The sequence below is a fragment of the Coloeus monedula genome (assembly GCF_965178545.1).
Source record: "Coloeus monedula genome assembly, chromosome: Z".
Classification (NCBI taxonomy): domain Eukaryota; kingdom Metazoa; phylum Chordata; class Aves; order Passeriformes; family Corvidae; genus Coloeus; species Coloeus monedula.
The window spans coordinates 28,248,815-28,270,973 of NC_138822.1; the positions used below are offsets into that span (position 1 = coordinate 28,248,815).

Consider the following 22,159-nt stretch of genomic DNA (forward strand, 5'->3'; position numbering starts at 1 on the left):
CTGAGCACCATGGTGAATAGGTTTCTGTTTATACAAAATTGTAATTCTGACTTTTTCTCAGAGCAAGCCCCACATTGGGCGCCAAATTATGTACTGGTTTGAAAACAAACCAGTGGGAGGCACCAAGTCAGAATAACAATTTAATGGAAATTAAAGAAAAGGGGAAAAAAAAGTAAAAGAAAATACTGTCAAACTGACAGAGCCAAGGTACAACCTGACACCCTGTTAGGCAGGGTGGTGGTAGCAGTCTGGTAGAATGGTGGCTGCAGTCCTCTGAAGCAGTGATCCTGTAGTAAAAGAGTCTGCTCTTCCTCAGAAAGTCCAATGGTGGCTGTGTAGCTCCTGTCCGCTGGAAATCCAGTGGGAAGGGGGTGTCTCTGGTGGTCAGAGTCCCAGATTATATCCACGATGGGATGCTTGGTTCCTCCCTCTGGGTGGAGCATCTCACAATGGGGTAATGAGTTATGAGGCAAAGTGTTGATTAGACTCGTTAACAGAAGATAGTCCGGAGGGAGTTATCTCTGAGTCATGCGGCAGGACAATGATGGGCCATTAACAGAAAGATAGTCTGGGGGGAGGAGGCAAGGAAACACTGCCCCACCTGATTTCAACAGCTCCTGAGGATGGTAATAGAATACACTGCAACCCAGGACACATGTGCATGTGTTTATTTTTTGTAGTGTTCTGTGGCAAATGAGTGGTTTAAGGTCACTTAAAGAATCACAGCAAAGGCATAGGCAAAAGCAGGTTTAATATAAAACTGACAGCATGATGTAGTTCATTTACAAGGTTTCCTCTACTACTTACTACTACTGCTCTGGTTAAAGCAGACAGAGAAAGAGCGAATTAAAATCTAAAATCAGTCAATCTAAATCAAAAATCAACTCAAAACATATCTATGTGGAGGCTGGGGATAAGGATAGGAAAGGGGGAAGAATAAATAGGAATAAGGAAGACCCTCCCACTGAGTCACAAGGTTCAGAGCACAGCCCTTTGCTAAACTGTGCCCCAGACTTGACCAACAGTTTAGGCCTATGTGGTCCTACATCATCCCCCCCCGACTCCTTTCCAGGCTGCAGTGTGATCTGAGAAAATGCTTGTTAGGCCTCATTCTTGAAAACATCACCTGGGCTCAGCTCTTTCTGAGCTTATCACAAACACTGTTTGCTCTCAGGAACTCCTAACAAGCTTCTGTTGCTCTCATGACCAGCCTTGGAAAATTTCTCTGGCCTGAATGGTATAACATTCCTATTCTCACATTTTCAAAGAAAGTGCTGACCCAAACTGTGGCCAGGATGAAATACTGTTACGACTAAAGCCCACTCTCTCACAACCCTATGAACAACAGTCCAAAATGGCTCCTGTTGAGCTCTCCTGGGCCGCAGCAGGCCTGTGAGCAGCAATCTCCCTCTGCGGGGAACGCCTCTCAGAGCCAGCAAACCCTCAGGTTTGCTGTACCTGGAGGATCGCCAAAACACAACGTGTCCTGGGCCGATACCCTCACTTCTTGAGGCCCAATCCTTTAGGAGCTGCAAAAGCATCTGAAGTGAGTATTTCACTGACCTCTGAGGGGAATTTTTCCACAGGTACCTTATCTTGCACTGACCGTTTCTGTCTGTACGCATACCCTTGCGCATATGCTATAGCAAATCTGGAAGTTAAGTTACAGTTATAATTTAGGCTAAGTGCTGTTGAGTGTTATTTCTCTGTTAGATTGTTAAGGTTAAGATATACATTAAGGTATAAGTTAAGTTAAAGTACTGTTAAGTTTAAGTGTTTTTAAGCTTTAGGCTGCATTCCTTTTCATCCTTGTTTACAGTGCCTTTACATACAGACACACATACACCCAGTTAATTTCTGTTTTGATTGCCTGGATTTTGTTCAGTTTTGTTGTTGCTTGCTTTCCCTTTGTTGTGCCTTAGTTGCCCTTGTAAGTAGAGTGGATCTTGCCAACTAATCTCTTGTGCTTTGTAGTTTAATATTAAATCTGACTTTTGCTTGTATCCTTGCTGGTGATTTTTTGAGCGATCTCAAGCACACTCATTCAGGACAACCTATAGCTTCAACAGCACTCAACTGATAGGTTAAATTAAACAATTTATCTTAAGTTTCATATAGAATTTACTATAACTCATGGGCCTAACTTACATATCTGAAGTACTTAAGAATCTAGGAGAGCAGCATTCCTTGTACATTTGCTATACCATATTCACACCCTCATGCCCACAGACCTAAAGAGCCTGTACAAGATGCTCACAGGGTACCTGTGACAAATTCCCCTCAAACTCAGTGAAGGACAAACATTTGAAGCCTTTGGATCTTCTCAATGGGCAAAGGGTAGAGCCTGGAGCAGTGGGGGTGTCAGTCCAGGCACCATCATTGTCATTCAGTGATCCTCCAAGTTTAGCAAACTTGAGAGTTCACTGGCTCTGAGAGGCCCCACTTAGAGGTGGGTGCTGGTCACAGCCTCTGCTGTCCAGGAGAGCCCAAGGGGTCTCACTTTAGACCACTGTTTATAGAGTCACAAGGGAGTGGGCTTCAGTCATAATAATTTTTCATCCTGACTGCAATTTGGGCCAGTACATTCTTTGAAAGTTTGATAACAGAATTGTTATTCTGTTTGGGTTGTTCTTGAGGCAAGAAAAATAAGTTTCCAAGGCTGTTCATTAAAAAACAGGAGCTCATTAGACAGTACTAGCTCCTGGGAACAGACTCTATTTGATAAGCTCAGGAGAAGCTCAGCCCAGGTGCTGTTTGTGAAGATTGAGGCTTAATGAGCATTTCTCAGATCATAGTGAGGCCCCAGGAGGAGTACAGGGGATGCACACCACATGTTCACATATACCATTGCACATCGCTGTTGTTGTGTAGATGAATTAAAACTGGTTACATCCAAATCTTGATCATAGACAACTTCTTTAAGTTATTTAATGCACTTTTCTCATGAAAACCCGCCCGCGATAATACCACTTCATATCAGGTAGGTTTACTCCAGTAACAACTTACAACAAGAAGAATAGTTTCATTTCTTTAGTTCTGAATCCCATTTCTCATATATGTTTCTTACACTCAGCTGAGGAACAGATTCTGAACTTTGTTTATGCATGGCTTTATATTTCTTAATCATACATGCAGCATTTTACAGGATTTGGTATTCTGCAGTCAAAACCATTAGAAGAGCATTAATGCATTTTACATGGTATCATATATAGGCTTTCTTTTTTTCCTGATTTTGATGCAATTTGGTGTCACTCTTATGGTTTGGAGGTGTATCTAATATTCCAGGTGTTCTACACATTGTACACAGAAGGAGAGTGAAGTGGAGGTGTTACTGCATGAGCAGCAAAGCATGATCCAGCCACTCATCTTAGGTTCAGCTGTGGGGAGAAACAACCCTGCGAAGACCCATTTAATTTTCAGACTTGTTTCTTTTCAACTCAGAAATTGAAATTCCCCCATGATGGCAATTTTCAGGCTCTTCTTCCTTGCCCAGATCACTCTTAATGGGCATGGGTGAACAAGCACCAGCCTGTGAAAACCATGTTTTTACTAGAAAATGGACATAACACGAACCAGCCATAAGATACAAAATCCAGGGCACGTAAGACAGAAGGACTTGAGCAAGTACACAGGGGAAAAAGTCCATGGGGAGGTTGTGAGAAAGGAACAACTAGCATTGGGGAGGATCTGAACAAAGAACAAGCAAAGGAAGAAAAGGGTAAGAAAATGCAAACTGGAGGACAGTTGTGACATACACGACGGACGATGTGACACACATACAAGAACCAATCATAAAGCATAAAGTAGCGCATGAAAATAGGCCTTAACCAATAATAAATATGCATGATTGCACGTAGGGAAAGCAGAAACTGTGTATTAAGGACAGTAGTTCATCAATAAAATGGCTTCTGCCCGATTCACATTGACTCATGTAGAGTCCACTGTTTCTCTCCGCACCAGCCAGCCAAAGCACAGACATGCTGGGTGCCAGTTGTCAGTGTGAGGGAGAGACCCAAGAGTCTGTGGCACCTTCCAGCTTCCTGTTTGGGTGATTCAGAGAGTTGCAGAGATGAACAGCAGGAAAATGTCACAGACTGCCAGCAGATGCTGAAAACTCCAGGCTCCCTTTTGCTGGCCCTTTTGGAGTGACTTTTGCCTGAGGGTTTATTTATGTGCCTAATAAAATGTGAGGCAAAGCAAAGATTTTCTTCTGAGACCTCTCAACAGAGGAGCAGCTGAAGGGAAAGAGCTACTTGGATATCCACCACTGGGATGTGACAAAGGATGCTAGGGATGTCAGGCCCAAGAGACACAGGAAAAAGCTGGTGAGTTTGCTGTTCCCCTTGGCTGTACATGTACCTCCTGGTGCTCCATCTAAGCAAATGTCAAATTAACATTCAAACCTGACGCCCACTTGGAGAAGAATAATTTATTGCCAGTTTAAAATAGAGTAGATACTGGAAAAAACACCTCTCCCTTACCCTCTCCTGCTACCAAATTCACGGATGGGCTCAGCTTTGGCCATGGGAGGTCTGTCTGGGAACCAATTGGAGTTGTCTGTGCCTGACAGAGGGGTAGCTCTTGAAGTCTTCCCACAGAAGCCACTCCTGCAGTCACACAAACCCAATATATAGACCCAATTCAATTGTCTGTCAAGCTGTGTTGCTGAAAGTCCCAGGCTGTCGTGGAGCACAGCTGCCGGATTCCATTATATGAATGAGAGGGCACCTACCCACTGTGCAGATCTCAAAGATGCAGTGTAAATCAGATCTGAATCAGCAGCTTTGCAGTCTATTCCTTTGCTAACGGGTTAACAAAGCAGTAAATATGAGCATTTGTTTTCCAAGGGAAATGTAGATTTTCATTTTAATACAGTTTCCTCACCCTGAACAATTCTCTCTCACACACACATATTTAGTTAATGAACCTTGTTTTAGAAAAAGCAGCAAATCTGGCTACTCCAACAGTAATGTCATTTTCCAGTGTGGAAAAAGACTGCAATTTTCTTTGGAACAACACTCTTTCTCCCATTTTCTCTGAGGAACTGCAGTTTACAAGTTTCTCTTATTGACAACTTTCATTCTGTTTTCTCTCCTGGAGGCTGGTCATGCTTCCAATACCAAGCACAGAAACTGCATGCCTGGCTCTATATTAAGTCACGTGGGAATTAAATTTAAGGGATCATTAGCACAGAAGCTTTGTGTCCTACTGTAATTGCTGCTCAATGCACTTAAGCTGTTGCAAATTTGTTCTCACTGCAAAAGTAAACCTCTGAATTGTTTTCTTTGTGTTTTGTTTCAAAGAAAAGAAAGCAAAACTTCTGCTGTATCACTTGAAAATAGGTTCTGTGCTATGGGAGCACAGTCAAACACCAGGGAATGATCTGGGGACACTGTGTAGAAGGCACAGTCCCCACACCTGAAACTCTATTTAATACTAATGTTTAATTTCTTATCAGTACTGTTCAATATCTTTATCAATAACATGGACATTGTGGGATCGAGTGCACCCTCAGCAAATTTGCAGATGACACCAAGCTGATAGTGCTGTTGACACAGCTGAAGGACTGAGATTATGATAAGGCTGGTAAACACTGGAACAGGTTGCCCAGAGAGGCTGTAGCCACATCCCTGGGAACATTAATGGCCAGGTTGTACAGGGCTCTAAACACCTCCTGGAAATTGAAGATGTCCCTGCTCATTGCAGGGCAGCCGGTCTAGATATCTGACCTTCAAAGATTCCTTTCAACCCTGACTATTCTGGTTTTATGATTTCCACAACTTTAGGAAGACTAAAACTGTATAACAAACCAGAGTACAGCTATGTTGTAATTTTATGTGCTGAACTTGTGTTTTAGTTTATGGCCATTGCTCCTTGTCCTGTCACTGGGCACCACTGAAAAGAGTCTGGCACCATCCTTTGGCACCTGCCTTTGAGGTATTTATATGCATTAATGAGATTCCCTCTCACAAAGCAATGGATGACTCCTGCCATCCATGCTATACTTAGACTTGAGCGCGTTAATGCTGGCTTAACCTAGTGCATAAAATGAGAACACTTGTGCATCAGACTAAGACGCAGTTGTGTGAGACCTTGTTGGTGCCAGGAGAAGATGAGCTGCCTGAAAGGAGATTGTAGCAAGGGGGTGGGGGGTCAGCCTCTTCTCCCATGCAACAAACGACACGTTGAGAGGAAATGGTTTGAAACATGCACTGAGAGGTTTAGATTGGACATTAGGAAAAATTTTATTTCACAGAAAGAGTGATCAGACATGGAAATAGGCTGCCCAGGGAGGTGGTAGAATCACCATCCCTAGAAGTGTTTAAAGAAAGACAGGACATGGCACTCAGTGCCATGGTCTGGTTGATAGGGTCATAGTTTAGACCTGATGATCTTGGAGGTCTTTTCCACCTAATGATTCTGTGATTCTGAGCTAAGTGATCATCAAACCCATGGGGTGTGACCTCCCAGTCTTAAGGGGAAAGAAGATTCATAAATGCTCACGGTTGAAAGGAACAACAAAAATGAGAGGGTCTGCAAATAAACAGAAAGTTTTATTAGTAAATTACACATTTGGCATGGAAATCGGTATTTTAGTCCCTGACCTACTATATAAGCACGTGACAATGGGTTTTAGATAAAGAGGTAGTGTGAAAGGGAAGACAGAAAGGAAGAGATGAATTAAAGAGGTGGAGAGAGAAAGAGAGAAAAAGAAGAGATCACCGCTCCTGGTGTCAGCATTGATCCAGCTGCACTGATCCAGCCAATGGGATACCCTGTTGGTGCCACCTGGGCTTGAGGGATACTTTCTATGTACTAGTTTCCCTGTCCTGAAGATGGGCTTCTCACTTTCTATGCAATCAGTTATCATGGGTAGTCTGCTCTTTCAGATTTTTTATGGAAATACGTGGTAGGGCTTTGGGGATCTTGGGTGGTCTGTATTCCTCTCCACAGTCCGTTCCCCCTTCTTGGCCTCATCCCTGCACTTGCCGTGTGCTGCTCATCTCCAGGGTCTGTAAGAAGAATGTTATTCCCCAGAAAGTGCTGTCTTGTGTCCGCATGGCCCCCTTTCTCCAGCCACCTCTTGTTCTCACAGATTCTGCATGGGGAGAGCTCCGCCGGGTAAAGGCTGGGAACAGTGCTGGTGCAGGGATTCTCCACAAGCCCAGGCGGGCGGGGACCCTCCTTGGCCCGCCGCACCGCCAGGGGGCGCGCTCGCCCGCCCGCACCCTGCGCGGGACGCCCCGCCCCGGGCCGGGCAAGCGGAGCGTCGCCATTGGCCCAGCGCCCCCGGCCCCGCCCCCTCGGCGGTCACGCGCGCGGCCTCAGCGCGGCCGGAAGTGCCAGGGCGGGCGCCGGGTCCCGGGTCCGCTGCCGCCAGTGCGGTCCCTCCCGCTTTCCTCGGCCCCGCCAGGTTCCCTCATCCACCCCCACCATGTACCCGCGGCGCCCCGAAGGCTTCGACGGCCTCGGCTACCGCGGGGTCGGCCGCGACGAACTGGGCCCCGGCTCCAGGCCCTTCAGCAGCGGCTCGGAGCTGGGCCCCTGGGTGACCAGCCCGCCCGACATCCCCGGCAGCCGCAACCTGCACTGGGGCGAGAAGACGCCGCCGTATGGGGCCGGGACCCCTCTGGGCGGCGCCGGGCCCAACGAGGAGGCCAGCCTCGGGGCGGGCGGCCCCGGCGCCGGTAAGGGAGGGCCCGGCCTGGGCTGGCCCGGGGGCGGCCGCCGCTTCTCGCCGCTCCCCGGTCCCGTGCCTACCCCCGGCTCCCACCTGCCGGGAGCGATGACCTGCCGGGGCGGGCGAGGGCGGGCTGGCGGCGGCCCTGGGCTGTGTCGCGGCCGGGCCGAGCGCCGCCCAGGCCGTCATTTTTACTGGCGGTGCTGAAACGCCGGGGAAGAAAAGTCTTTTAGAAGGCGAACTGCTCCGTCACTGCCTGTTGCGCTCCTGCACTGCGTAGCTTCATGCAAATGTGATTTGAGAGTGCCAGAACGCGCCCCGCAGCTTCTCGTTAAGCAGTGTGCGGTCAGCTAGCTCTTCACTGCCCATGTAAACAATATCCTGCAGAAACACTCCGCCCTCTTTTAAGGCAGGAACTGCCTTTGCGTCTTATACTGCTTCGTTGTTTAGTCGGTGTTGGTGTTCCAGACTGTGTGGCTTCTCTCGGATTTAAAAGATGAGCTGCTGACGTAGGCCTCCCCCTCCCCCCTCCACGCATGATGGCGAGGGAACTGTGGGACTGGTAGGATTTAAGGAAGCAGCTGAGTTCCAGTCCTTTTCAGTAATTGTTGGGAAACTGAGTAAAAGCCCGCATAAGTAAAGTGTCATTTTAGGTCTTCATGAAATTGAGGTTAATTGAGAAAAACTTGCTGTATCTAGGGTACTGTATGTCATCTGCTTTAATTAAAAGGAGCAGCTTATATACACTTGAGTATGAAAATATTTATGAAATACTAATTTATGTGAAATCGAATTATATTACTAGGCAAGTCTTTCTTTTCTGACCTGTAGTGCAGTGTTTTTATTAAGGTCTTATAAAGAGTACTGCCTTTAGCTGGACTCCATCCATGCATGCACTGGTTGAAGCACTGTTTAAGTATCCTTGCCTACTTGGACACTACATTTTTACCCCCTATCTACATATGGAAGGTGTGTTCATTCTGCACTTTGGAGGACTGATAAGGAGTTGCTGTAATCACTGAATCCAGCAGCTACAAATGGTATCTTACCATTTTTTGGAGGGCTCCCACATCTGTGTGGAGCCCCGCTGAAGTTACTGACTTTATCCGTGTCTTCAGACTGCTTGCACTCTGAAGATTTTAGGGCTGAGCATTAACTTTAAAGTGCCTTTACTGTTCTGATAATCGTCTTAAAATTCCGTCTGATAATCCCCAATGTGCAAATGTCTGGCGGCAGACAACAGTGAGTTGAATTCGTTACTTTTGTAGTTCTCTAGTAACTAGATTTTTGCTGAGGACTGGAGATAAACAACCGGCTTGAAAATTTGCTTTTTGTTGATGTTTCTTGCTTCATCCATGGCTTTTTGTGTAACTTCTCCCAAATTTTTGCCTTTTTACTGTTCTAGCGTTATTTTCACCTCAATTATCTCAATTATAATGTTTCAGAATTACTGTAAAGTCACGCATGCTAAATCTTTAAGTAGCTGGTTTGAGTTGGGATTTTTTGGTATTAAAATATTCTCAGTTTTACCATTCGCTTTCTCCCTTTTTTTTTTCCCTGTAAGAAATATTCCTGGGGGAATAATTTTTTTTATATCCTGTGTTGCTGAGCTGCCATAAATGTTGTGGTTTAATACTTGTAATTTTCTGACGCAAGTACAGGATAAAATTAGTTTTTCAGATCCTGTGCATGGCATTTTCTCCTATTTTGTGATTATCACTGCTGTATAATCTGGTTTTTTGTTCAGTTTTTTTTCTTCTTTTTCAGAGCAGTTGAACAGATTTGCTGGTTTTGGTATTGGCCTTGCAAGGTAAGAGTTGTGTTCAGTGACAAAGGGGTAGTAAAACTCTTATTTGTCTCATAAACCCTACATACACTTTTATATTGTGTTTTTACTTCAATAGCCATGAACAGTTGACATGTGTTGAGAAACCTACTACCCAAAACCCATTTAGGTTTCTGTTCTCTTTAACTGTTGCTCAAAAAATACATAGGCAAATGTAAGACAGTTTTTCATATGGAATGCCCAGGATGTGTGTACCATGTCCAAGTAATCTGAAAGTAACACCAGAAAACTTGACACTTGCAACTTTTAAATATTTTTAGGCAATGCAAATGTTTCCTGAGAAGGTTAAAATGTCTTCAGGTATATTACCAAAGTATCATGGGACCACAATGTTCAGCTAACTAAGTGGTCTGATGGCCATTTTATTCTTTACTATGGTGACTATAGTATTTTTGAGAAAGTGGTGAACTTTAAGATCCTGATGTCCAGGGAAAGTTCTACCTCTTTTGGTAGTAGCAAACTACTAATTAGCTCAATAGTTAAAAAACTGGAGTATTTTTCTGTGCCAGTTGTACTTGTCTGTCGGAAGTTCAGAAACCTACCACAGGTGATCCTGTAGCTGTGACTTGGGGTGTTTAGAAAAACCCTGGATGTTCTGCTTTTCTAATCCATGTCCCAGATTTGAACAACATACGGGTAAGTACTCTGATCACTCAGGCATTTTGAGATTAAATGAATATTTTCTCTGAATAGCTGCAACCAAGAATTCCGCTTTAGAAGCAAGAACTTCTCTGTGAAGTTTTGATTGAAATATGAGTTTCGGCAGTGGTAGGAGAGTTGGTTTGGATCAGTAGTGTTTTCACTGAAAAAGTAATCCTCCTCGGCCCTGCTAAGGAGAGTTTGAATAATAATACAGTATGCAGAATTAGCGTAAAATTACTCCTCTCATAATTGTGGTTCTGGTTTGTTTTATACCCTGATACTTTGAGGAGGGTGAGATTAAGAAATTTTGTATGTTGTATGTGCATACTACATATATATGGGTTTTTTTCATAGTAAATGTATATGTCAGATTTTATGTAACTTGTTCCTTGGGAGGCTGTTTGGTAGCCATCAAAAAATGCCCTATTAGTTCACTAGAAAATATGTTGCTTTTCCAAATACAGATCTGCTGTTGTTAGAGACAATTAACAAGCCTTTTCTAAGGAATTTTTAGTGGCTTCCCATGCATTAAATGCAATTTTCTTTTAAAGCCTGTTTACAGAAAATGTGTTGGCACATCCTTGCATTGTTCTACGTCGTCAGTGTCAGGTATGTCTTTTATGTTACCTTTTCCAGTCAGAGCTCCTGTGTGTAGTCATATCTCTGTATTTTCATACTCTGTATGAAAGTATGTAGTACAGGAAGCTTCGCAATTTTTAGGGGGACTCTGCTACATTAACAAGTTTTTACTTGTAGAATACATGTTTCCTGTTCTGCAGTTTAGCTTATTTTGAAAAATCTTACTCATTTTTGTTTGGGCAGTGGAAAGCAAATTACAGCAAGTGTTTCGGAGTCCGCAGAGCTACTTTCAGATCCCCATTTACAAGCAGGATGCTTCGTTTCATAGTTTCTGACTTATGTATAGTTTATTGTTTAAACTTTCAGCATACGAATACTTAAAAGTACTGCCAGTTTCTGTAAATTTCAGTGAGAACTTATTCATATTTTTAGCTGATCTTTACAGAGATAAAATTCTCACATTGAGAATGCCTTTATCCTTCAGAGTTGTAGCATCTGCAAGTGTGTTTCTAAGACTGACGTTATTTATATTTTTAACAGGTTAACTATCACGCACGGAATTATCATGTCACACCATTTACTATTGTCAATATCATGTACTGCATCAATAAGACACAGGTTAGTATTTGGTGTAAGGTTATCTGAGCACTTAGAGTTCCTACAGCATGTATGTCTCTAAGTGTTTACGTAGGTGGTGTTGAAAAACATGGCCGTTATGAGGGTTTGTTATTTTTATGTTTCAAGAAGATGAGGTAAACCATTATTTTTTTCATAAGTACAGTACTTAGGGTGGAAAGATTTGCAGATGTTAGAAAACAAAAGGTCCCTGAATCTAATTTTTTTCATTAAGGTTCTAAAAGATCATTAATCTTTATGTGGATAAAATTATTATTGAAGTGACTCCTTCCAATGATAGTACTGAATTAGTTTCCAATTCTGCCTGGGAATGGCAATCTTAAATTCGGATCAGAAGGCAGTAAGAAGTTCTTAATTATGAATTTCTTTTGGATATACTTTTAACATCTTGTGCTCATTCTGTCCATAGGAAATGGCGTTAAATTTATAATACAAAATATTAGCAGTGGATAGATGCTTCCAAAATTAATGACAAGTCTTTGAAATTATTGAAAAACAAAACTTTCTTAATAGATAAAAAGTGAGTTGTTACCTGAATTTAGTTAAAAAGTTAAGTGGTAGAATTGTAGCCTTGTGTGGTCTGAATTTACTGAAATGTTGTCATTAATAAGATGAAAATATTTTTGAGTTTTATGTTGCATATTTCAACACACAGGGTCCAAGGGCTCTCTGGAAAGGAATGGGCAGCACTTTCATTGTTCAGGGCATAACCCTGGGAACAGAAGGCATCATCAGTGAATATACACCTTTGCCAAGGTATTGCGTGGTTTTTTTTTACTGTTTCGAACAAATTAGTAAGTTGTGGACTTATTTTCAAAGTGTTAGAAATGTAGACTGTTTGAAAAATATTGCTTCATGAGAACAGCCAGACATTAAATAGGTGTTTCCAAACACAGTGTGGTTGTTTTGGAAAAGATAACCTCATAATCCATAAATAGTGAGAGACTCTTTCTGGGAGCCTTGTATGTTTGTGTCAGCTCACTGATCTGAGTATAGAAATACTGTAGGAAATTGGTCGTTGGTAGTCAACTCTGTAATAAACAATAAAAAAAAATTTCTTCTTTTATTTGGGTTTTTATTGTGTGGTAATAGCAAATACCATACCTAAGGTAAGAATTCCTGGTCTTATTAATCTAAATACAGGAAACTTGCACAGCTAAGGAGCCAGCACTGACATTTTGCTGAATATTTGCACTATCTGTGGTAAATGAAAGGACAGAATGGCTTGCGTTAGTAAATGAGAAGACATGGTAAATGAGAGTCTATGTGACTGGCAGTTTTGTCTTTTGCCTTTCTTGGCCAACAGCTCTATGTACCTTATTCAGTATTGTCATAAAAAAGATGTTACAACTAAAAACGACTGACTTCATTTAAAGATATATTCATTGTTCTACATCACTTTGTCCACCTTCTGCTACAGAAGTTTAGTAATATTTTCACTAAAAATGTTCAAGGACATGGAAACTACCCTGGGTTTAAAAAGAAGAAACATGGTTAGGCTGAATCAAATGCTGTTATGATGCATGCATCCGTACTAATGAAAGTAGGTATTTGCAAGTTCAAAAGCATTAGCAAAAGCATTTCATACTTAAATTGTATGGAGTGTGTATTTAAGGTTTTGGTCAGTTCTGTTTCAACAGTAATTGAAATTTCCAGGCTGTTCTTTCCTCCAAGTGTGTAGATACAGCTCTAGGGTATGCTTAAGTTCATGAGATGTGATATGGTGTTTATATCTTCATAATTCTGAATTCTCACAAATGTCAGCAATGATTTTCTACTTGTGGGCCAGTTCAGCAGTTCAAAAAGTAGCTGGTGCTGCTGCCAAAGGAAGCAAACCTTTCTGCTGGAACCAGCTCATTCCTTCCTCTGTGCTACTTCCATCCTTGTGCCAACACAATGTGTGAACAGTCAGGAAATTAACTGAGTTGGGAAAGTAATCCGGCTAAAGTGGTTGTCTCATACATGCACCACCCCGCAGCAGTTTTCCACTGAATGCTCTCTCTTCATTTTTAATGGTGGCTTGCATGTTTGGGCAGTCATGTGGAGGAGAAGGTTATTGCTTGTAGCAGCAGTGCCAGCAAATCTGATTTAAAAGGTTATTTAACTACATTATCAGGCTCCAAAGAACACAGAGAAGTGAAATGTCAATTCTAATTCTATATTATAGTATCATGAAAGAATACCCCTGTTTTAGGAGACGAGCCCAGAAATGGGTTTGAACATTCTTCACTAGGCAAGCTGCTTGTGTAATTGTTCTTCCACTGCAGGGACAGTTATACCTGGATTGACAGGTTAGGCTTTCACACATTAGTTTGGCTGGTTTCATTTTCCACAGCATTTAAGTATTAATGGTAAGTGGATGTGATCTAAGAGTCTGAAATTCATAATGGTAAAAGTGGTCTTCTGATCCTGTTTAGTGATTGACCTATGTATTTAAAATGTGATCGCTAGTAGTAACATACAATTTTTCAGAAAGAGTAAAATCTTACCTTTCTTGGATTAGAGTTGTTTTAACTACAAGCAGTGTCTGATTCCTGGACAAAATCGAAGCTGAACACCTTATAGCTTGCAATTAAAAATGCAAAGTTTAGTGTGCCCAGCGCTTCAGACAAATGTCTATACCTCATAGCTAGAGTATTACGCATTGTAAGTACACGTGGTCTTTGAATGGTATATTGAGCTAGGTGGGTTTACTTTTTCTATCAGGTAGAATGTAAACATTTGCTGTTCATATTTTGAAATGTGTAACTAGAAGTACTACTTTAATGGAATATTTTTGGCGTCACCTTTGTGTTAAACACACCGGTTTTCTTCTGTTTTATCAGAATATGCTGAGGACTGGTCATAAGACAAAAAACTTCAGTTAGTCTGTACAGAATTACTATGCAACTTCTAGTCTGACCTCTTGTACTTGATTGGTTCTTGTCTAACTGCCAGAATCTGATTTAGATTTTCTGGAAGGGAGCAACAACAGGGTAAACATAACCTAAAGAACAGAAAAGGCGCAACAAAACCAAAATGAAATAAAAATTATTTCTTCGTAAAGGAAAACTATTAAGCTTTGAAAGTACTCCAGTGTTCCCTGAAAATCGCTTTAAGTGCTAGTACATAAGGTTGCTAAATAGATGGAAAACACTAAAGTCAGTTGCTGTGAGAGCTGCAGACATCTTACTAATAAATAACTGAAACTTTTTTGATAGAATGTCTGACAGGCCTGAAAAACTACTAGAAGTTAAGCATGCTTTACTAAATGTTTTGCTCTGTCTGTCCAATATGGGAAATGCTTCAACATAGATAGTAGAACAGCAATATAAGAGCTGAATGTTGACACCCATGGAAGAATTGCTTGAGAATTACATGTGGGTGATTATTCATGTTGTGGTAAATACTTCTCTTTTTAGGGAGCTTTCACATAAATGGAACCTCAAGCAGATAGGTGGACACCTTTTACTCAAAGCGTAAGTATGACGTGTTATTTACCTTATGTCTTATTATCTAAACACAGTAAACTACCAAATGTACATGAGTTTAGTCTGCTGCTATGTTTACTTGACAAGGTGCTGACAGTACTTTTCAAATGTTGATTTTTTGAACAGTCTTGATTGCATACCCCACTTTCACAGATTTTCTCCTACTAGATCCCTGTGTCTATGGAACTACTGATTTAAAAGATTAGATTCTTTTAGACCTTAATCAGTCTGGTCACATGGAAGTAGAATTTAACTACGCTTTTGACTGAAGCTTATCTCAACTTGTTGATGTACATTTTAGTAATTGAGTTATGCTTTGTTAATTTTCTCTCAGGAATAATGTGCTAGATAACTTTATCAACTTTCAGGTGCCTGATTGCCTAAAATTACAGTATTGTCATTACATTAATTCTTATATTGTTAATTTCTACAGGTTAACACATGTGATAGCAATGCCTTTTTATTCTGCGAGCCTGATTGAAACTGTACAGGTAACTTAAACATATTTGGAACATTTAGAAAAATACTGTTACTCTTTATAGATTAGATTATATGGAGAAATGAATCTTTGATTTTTGTATTCAGGTTTATGTTGCAGTAATTGCATTTGTTTTGCTTGACTTACGACTTAGCTGAAATGGGTGTTTACTATGAAGGGTATATTAGTGTAGTGTCTTAACTCTAAATCTTGAATTAGAAAGAACACTTAATGTAGATAGTTGGAATATATTGCATATCAACTAGGGACATGCTATATCTTTGTGCTCCAGCAGATAAAACATAAGGAAGTTTTTCTCATGTAAGATTTTTAAACTTTGCCTTCCTAGGCAAGTTGTCACAGTGACACCCACCCCCTGTAACAACTGTAAAGTTTTTTCCAGTAGTTCAGTGGGGTTTTCATTCAATCAACTTTTTACTTTTAATCTTTATCTAGTTCTTCTCTAGCCATAAAAATTAAAATCTGGACCTGTCACTTAGAATACATCTTGTTCTGCAGCTGTGCAGAGTACCCCATAGCACTGTGTTGCTGTCTGTCAGTGTGGCGTTGCATCTCTTTCTGAAGAAAGGCAAGGGTTAGCTGTGCACAAATGGTCCAGGATAATTCTTCCAGCCGTGTCTGTATAATGACTTGCTCTTAGATGACATGACAGAATTTCTGTGCAGCTAATGGCACTCTTTCTGTAGAGTTCCTGTGTGGAGGGTGCAGGATAGTCACTCTCATGTTTCTCAGTCATCAAAGTAGTAATTTTCATTCATAGCATGGGCAACTTGTAAGTACTGTCAAGACTGATTTGCTGGTGTGTATCTCCAAAATGGTGCTTTTTCTGGGGAGAAGGCTGACTTCTGCAGTTTCTTAGTTCCAGCATGTACTTTACACGCATGGACTCCTTTAAGGGGCAGGATTCTGGTCTGTGTGCAGGATCCAAGCTTAAATGAGCCAGAAGGTACTAGGAGAGCTGTTCTGTCTGAACTGGCTGCATCACGGATTAACAGGATAGGTGAGATTAAGCATCTGTGCAGAGAGAGGTATAGACAGACTCCCAAAACCAAACACATTTCCTCTAAAGATATTCCCTATTTTAGAAACCCTCTTTCCTCAGGGGATCTCTTGAGTTGTGGAATATTTGGGAGACTTAGCTGGTGTCATAATGGGAAGCTGGCTGGAACTCAAGTTCTTAATTACTGGGGAATGGCTCTACCCTGAGCATGCCATAATTCTGGAACTAGAAACAATAGTGGAACACTGTTAATGTTTCTGGAGTTCATAGCAGGCCACAGAATGGAATGTTATATCCAGGTATCTTACTACTTGTATTTTTGTCTGAAAGGATGTTGCATTACCTGCACTGTTGGACATGGGTAAATTTTTTACCAATAGAAGATAAAAGAGAGCATAATTTAGAGTCTGCCTTCTGTTTGCAAAATAAGTATAAAGTTTCTTTGCTAGAAAGCAGCTTAATAGGATAACAGTAAAAAGCCAAAAAAGCATCTCTCCCAGCCTTTTAGGTAGGTGATCTTCTCTGTAATGATTGGTTATGAAAATTCCACTGAGATCTGAGGATTTTAAGATTAGTAGCTTTGGCTGTGTGCAAGTATTTTAGTGAATGAGTATATGTGTGTGTATATATATATATATATATATATGCTGTATGAAATACGTTATTGAGTTCTTGGAAAGTTCATCAGCTTATTAGAAATACAGCAGAGGTAATGATAGCATTTGTGAAGATCTTTATACTGTGTTAATCAATGCAGGGGAGCAACTTGGCTTGCCAGGTTTGCATTACATTCCTGTGCTGCAAGGCAACAATGACCAGTAAAAAATCAGAGAAGTTAAAGATCGTTGGATTTGCTACTAGCAGGTTTATGTAGACTTTGTGTTAATTCTGATAAACCATGCTGTTCAACAGTATCTGTTTGACACCCAAGTAAATACATTTCATCAAAATAGCTGTAAATGGTGGAAATTTGTAGCTGTCACATTAGTTCTTTTGTCATTAGCATCTAAAACCTCATGGTGGCGTGTTTGGCCAAAGCAAGAACGGTTTTGAAGTGCAGTGACAGTAGTGATGTGGGACAGGAGAGGAGTCAGCAGGGGTTGTGGTGCTTAACTTGTACTTAAAGTCTGCAACAGCGTTATGTTCTCGGGTGTTTGAACTAGTTCCTCTCCTGCACAGAAAAGACCATGAAGGCTCTATAGGCTGTTTAGTATTTCCCCAAAATACTGAGGAATATTTTGGTGGTTTATTCTGGCATGAGGTCAGGACACAGACCACATGGATTCAGAGACTCGGGCATTCAGGAGAACATCCAAATCTTGAATTTGGGATGTAAACCACATGATAAAACGCTGGTGTTTGTATAAGCATTAGTAGGAGAAATAATGTTTTTAGCTTAATCCTACACTCAAAGGTGAAGTGTAATAGAGTAGGTAATTATGACAAGATTTTTGTTTGCGCTGCATGAACAAAATAATTATCTCTTCACTAACAAACAGCATGGGTAAAGAATACTACTTTAAATGCATATAATGCCATGAGAATATTCAAAACGGAACCTATTAAATGCATGTTAAAAATGACCATTCTACGCTAGTTGTATAAGTCTTTACTACATACATTCAAGTTCAAAGGTTATAGTCATAGTCTTTAAAGTATAAAGGCATTTTGAATTAAATAAGTACTTCCTGGCAGTTTGCTCCAGATGTAGACATTTTAAGTTCATGACTGTTTCGCATTCTGATACTTTCAGCAGTAGGCTGAAAGTTGAATTTCTTCGGTAGAACACAGATAACTGCAATATACATTAAAAAACCCTCACCTCTTTAAGATGGGTTCTTTAAAAGAAAGTTTAGTTGAATGCTATGAAGAGTGTTATAACAAGGGCCTTTTATTTGTACAGCTATGTAGACACAATAGCATGCGAGTGTTTAACTTTAAAAAAAAAAAGTTCAACAGTGATAAAGTGTCAGAGTAGATGTCAGGATGGTTTTGAAGTGCTCAGCATGAGTTGTAACTCCTTCTTTGTGCTTGTAGAGTGAAATAATTCGAGACAATCCTGGCATCCTGGACTGCGTGAAAGAGGGAATTGGCAGAGTTTTAGGCTTGGGAGTACCCCATAGCAAGCGTCTCCTTCCTCTGATGGTCTTGACTTTCCCCACTGCTCTACATGGAGTTCTTCACTACGTCATCAGTTCCATCGTCCAGAAGCTTGTCTTGTTTGTTTTGAAAAGGGATAATTCCCACAACCTTCCAACTGAGAGCTCCTCTTCTGTGCAGAGCATGCTGGATGCATATTTTCCAGAACTTATTGCTAGCTTTGCTGCTAGCCTTTGTGCTGATGTCATGCTTTACCCACTGGAAACAGTTTTGCACCGCCTTCATATTCAAGGGACACGCACAATAATTGACAATACAGACCTTGGCTATGAAGTGCTTCCAATCAATACTCAGTATGAGGGAATGAAAGACTGCATAAATACTATAAAACGGGAAGAAGGAATGCAAGGTTTCTATAAAGGATTTGGAGCTGTTATAGTACAGTATACCTTGCATATGGCAGTTTTACAGCTTACCAAAATTATTTACTCAACATTGCTTCAAAATGTTTCTTAATCTGTCCAGGTCTGGATCTAGCACATTGGACATGATTCACTTGCTAACCCAGTTATTGTTTAAATGGCTTAGAAAATGAACTTTGAGGAATCCACTCTGTGGATTCTCCTTACACTGTAGAACAACTTGTTTTAAAAATGGGGATATAGTTGCCGAAGTGTAATTAAAAAAGGACTGTTTAAAAATTACAGACACAAATTGAATATGTCATATGCAGTCATATAAAGGGGATCAGATTTCAAATGTGATTGCATTGAGGATTTCCTTTTCCTCTTACCAGTTCACTGACATAAGGAATGGATATGAATTGTTAGTATCTGCTTTATGAGCATCACATCTCATGTTTAATATGGACTGCTAGCCAGTTGAAAGGAATTTCTTTTCTTAAGTTGTAAGAACTTGCAAGTAGGGGACTGATGGCTTTACTGGTCTTTTGAAAATGTTTCCAACTTCACTGTTAATGGAACTGTGAGTAAAATAGAAACTGTAAAAGTGACTTAAGTAGACTTAAATGTTATTATTTACAGGTACATAGAAGACTTATTTTGCTGCAGTGTGGCAGAAGACAAAGGGGAAACTCTTACTTTGTATAAAAACAATGAAAAATGGGTTTGAGGAAAAGTTGCACAGAATGCAAATTTGGGTGTCTTGCAGTTTGTTTGCAAGGCTTACAATAACTAAGTGTGAATAAAGCAAAATAGAAACTGATGTGTGCATGTGTAAGTGCCATTTTTAGTTGACTTTCCATGGATAACTTCAGGGTTTAGTTTTACTCTACTGCTCCATATGAGAGTATAGTAATCATACAAATCTGTGTAGTAGTAGTAGTATTGGTGTTCAAAGTGTACAGAAAGCCTATGAAAACAATTGGCTGTTCCTAGAGTTTCTCTTTTGTTAGATTGGAGTGGTATGTATAAAATTGTCTCCTTAACTAGCACTGATGTCTGTCATTTAAAGTCTCTGCTAGTTTAAATATTTTGTGGAACAGAGCTAACAGTTTATGTGCAAGGGAACCACTGAAGTACATAATTTTTGCCCTCTCCCCCTTCAGACTCAGCCTGAGAATGATTTTTAATTATTCTAGGTGATGTAGTCCTTGGTTTCATCAATAAATATGGGGTGGGGCAGGGGGGGCAGGGAGAGATGAAACAAGCATGTGGAAAGTCACTTCTAAATTACGAGAGGCTGCTGCTTTTTTTCACATTCATGTGGCAAGTCTGTTTTTGTGAATGCTGTAAATTGATCTGCATTTTAATCATTAATGATTGTGTAGTTATCACTTATGGAAAGCAGTCATGCTTTCCTTAAAATAATGGAAAGATGTTGCTCTTTGTAAGTTCTGACTTCAGATCAGGTCTACTTTATTATTAATCTAACTTTCATGTATTTAAAATGCCTAAGTGTTGAAATGGAAAGTCTAGTGAACTTGGGAACTGGTTTATTTTGAAATATTGTTGATTGCAAATTTAGTGTATAGTGTATGAAATAAAATGAGAATTCACTGTAAGTATTATAAAGTAATTCACCAAAGAGGCATGTAAAGGAGTCCTGTTTTGTGTGTTATGTTTTACTGTATAGACTCCAGAGTGGCATTTTCAAGTTTGTCAACTTTCTTAAATGCAAGAACATGTTGAATTAAACTACACGCAAGAGCTTAGGTTTCTTTTAATGAATATCAAGATGGTTTCTTTTAATGAAATCATTAATTTTAATGAATATCAAGATGGCCATGCCACAGACTCATCCAGACTGGAAAGGACCTCAGCAGGTCATCCAGTCCAAATTCCTGCTCTAAGGAAGGATGACATTGACTTGTACGTCTCTTGTCCAATCAAGTTCTTAATGCATGAAACTGGCCTTTTCAAAGGTGTTAAATTCAGCTGTAGCCAACAGTTTATGACAATTGCCTTGAAGCAATAACTAAGTGCATCTTGCAGTCCAACACTTGCAGATGTATCTGTGAAATTGGGCAATCCTATTTTTCTAGGAATAAAATATTAGGGCATTTTGCCATGTGACATGGAGGACTTGCCTTTTATATATTCTTCAAGAGGGAAGATGAGTTCTCAAGAGTTGCGCTAGAGACTGCTATAATGTTGTACTGTGGCAAAGACTTGCTTTCATTGCTGGCAATTTTACAGTTGTAGTCTAGGTTCTCAGGTCTGTAACTTTGGGCAGGGTGAGAAAGAATGCTGTCAATGTAGAGCAGCTGTTCTGTTGTGGAAAAAAGCTTTTGCTTTGGGCTATTGTTTTTTGGTCCTCTTCCCAGCAGTTAGAATGAACATGTTTAGATTTTTCATGAAAGGTTTTTTTATCTCCCAAAACACGTAATACACTTTGTGCAGAGTTGCTGGGGTATTGCCCATGCAAAAATGTAAACGAGTATGGGCTGAAAAAAGTAATTTTAACCTTTTTAATTATACATGTTTCTGATTATCATTTGGATCTTAAATCAATTTTTAGCTCACAGAAATGATTAGTAGGTGGCTTCAGCAAGAGGTACCACTGAAAACTACAAAATACTGAATTGGCTGTAGAAAGTAGGTTGTGGTGGAATATGAAGAATTCTTATGCACTCTTGTGCCTGATACAAACAAATTTTTGTACCTTGTTTTTCTTACTACTTTTTTTTTTTTCCTCTCTTTAAAGAAGAGAGCTGATTTTAGGAAGGTAAATGTTGCTGGAGAAAGACAAACTAATCGAGTGAAGAATTACTTGGCTTCTTATCCATGTCTCTTACAAGAAAAGCCTTCATGTGCAGTAACTGATAACAGACTGGGCAGGAAGTTTTGAGCTATGAGGCCTCCTGGAAAGAGGAAAATACCTGGCTATGTTCTTTCATGGACAGCATACAGATCACACTTGGCTTTTAGTTAAAATGGAGCTTTTAGATCCAGTGTTGGTGCCAGTGCTGAATTCTTCTGCAATGTTCCAGCTGTGCTCATTCCTTTTAGCAGATCTGCTTTGGGGCATATGTGAGTTGATCTGCCTCAGGTTACTGTCTGTAACAATGTGAAGTGTGCGGTTTTACAGATTTATGTGGAATTTGTAAGACTCAAAATTACATATTTTTCTTAGCTCCTCTGAATTTAGCAGCAGGTTCAAGGCAAGTATATGGGAGGTGTTCATCTGACATGGTCATTCAGCTGGATACATGCCTTCAGCTGCTAACACGGAATAGAGTCATAGA

The 22,159-nt window shown here is 40.5% G+C and overlaps 1 protein-coding gene across 1 annotated transcript; it reads left to right on the top strand.

Moving 5' to 3' along the window:
• Positions 1–7,341: 7,341 nt before the first annotated feature.
• Positions 7,342–20,477, top strand: SLC25A46 (solute carrier family 25 member 46). Its single transcript, XM_082301192.1, has 8 exons — positions 7,342–7,688; positions 9,449–9,491; positions 10,721–10,778; positions 11,289–11,366; positions 12,040–12,140; positions 14,786–14,842; positions 15,288–15,345; positions 18,391–20,477. Exons 1-8 carry the CDS (start codon positions 7,436–7,438, stop codon positions 18,967–18,969), a joined length of 1,227 nt encoding a protein of 408 aa, XP_082157318.1. The 5' UTR covers positions 7,342–7,435; the 3' UTR covers positions 18,970–20,477.
• The last annotated feature ends 1,682 nt before the right edge of the window (positions 20,478–22,159 follow it).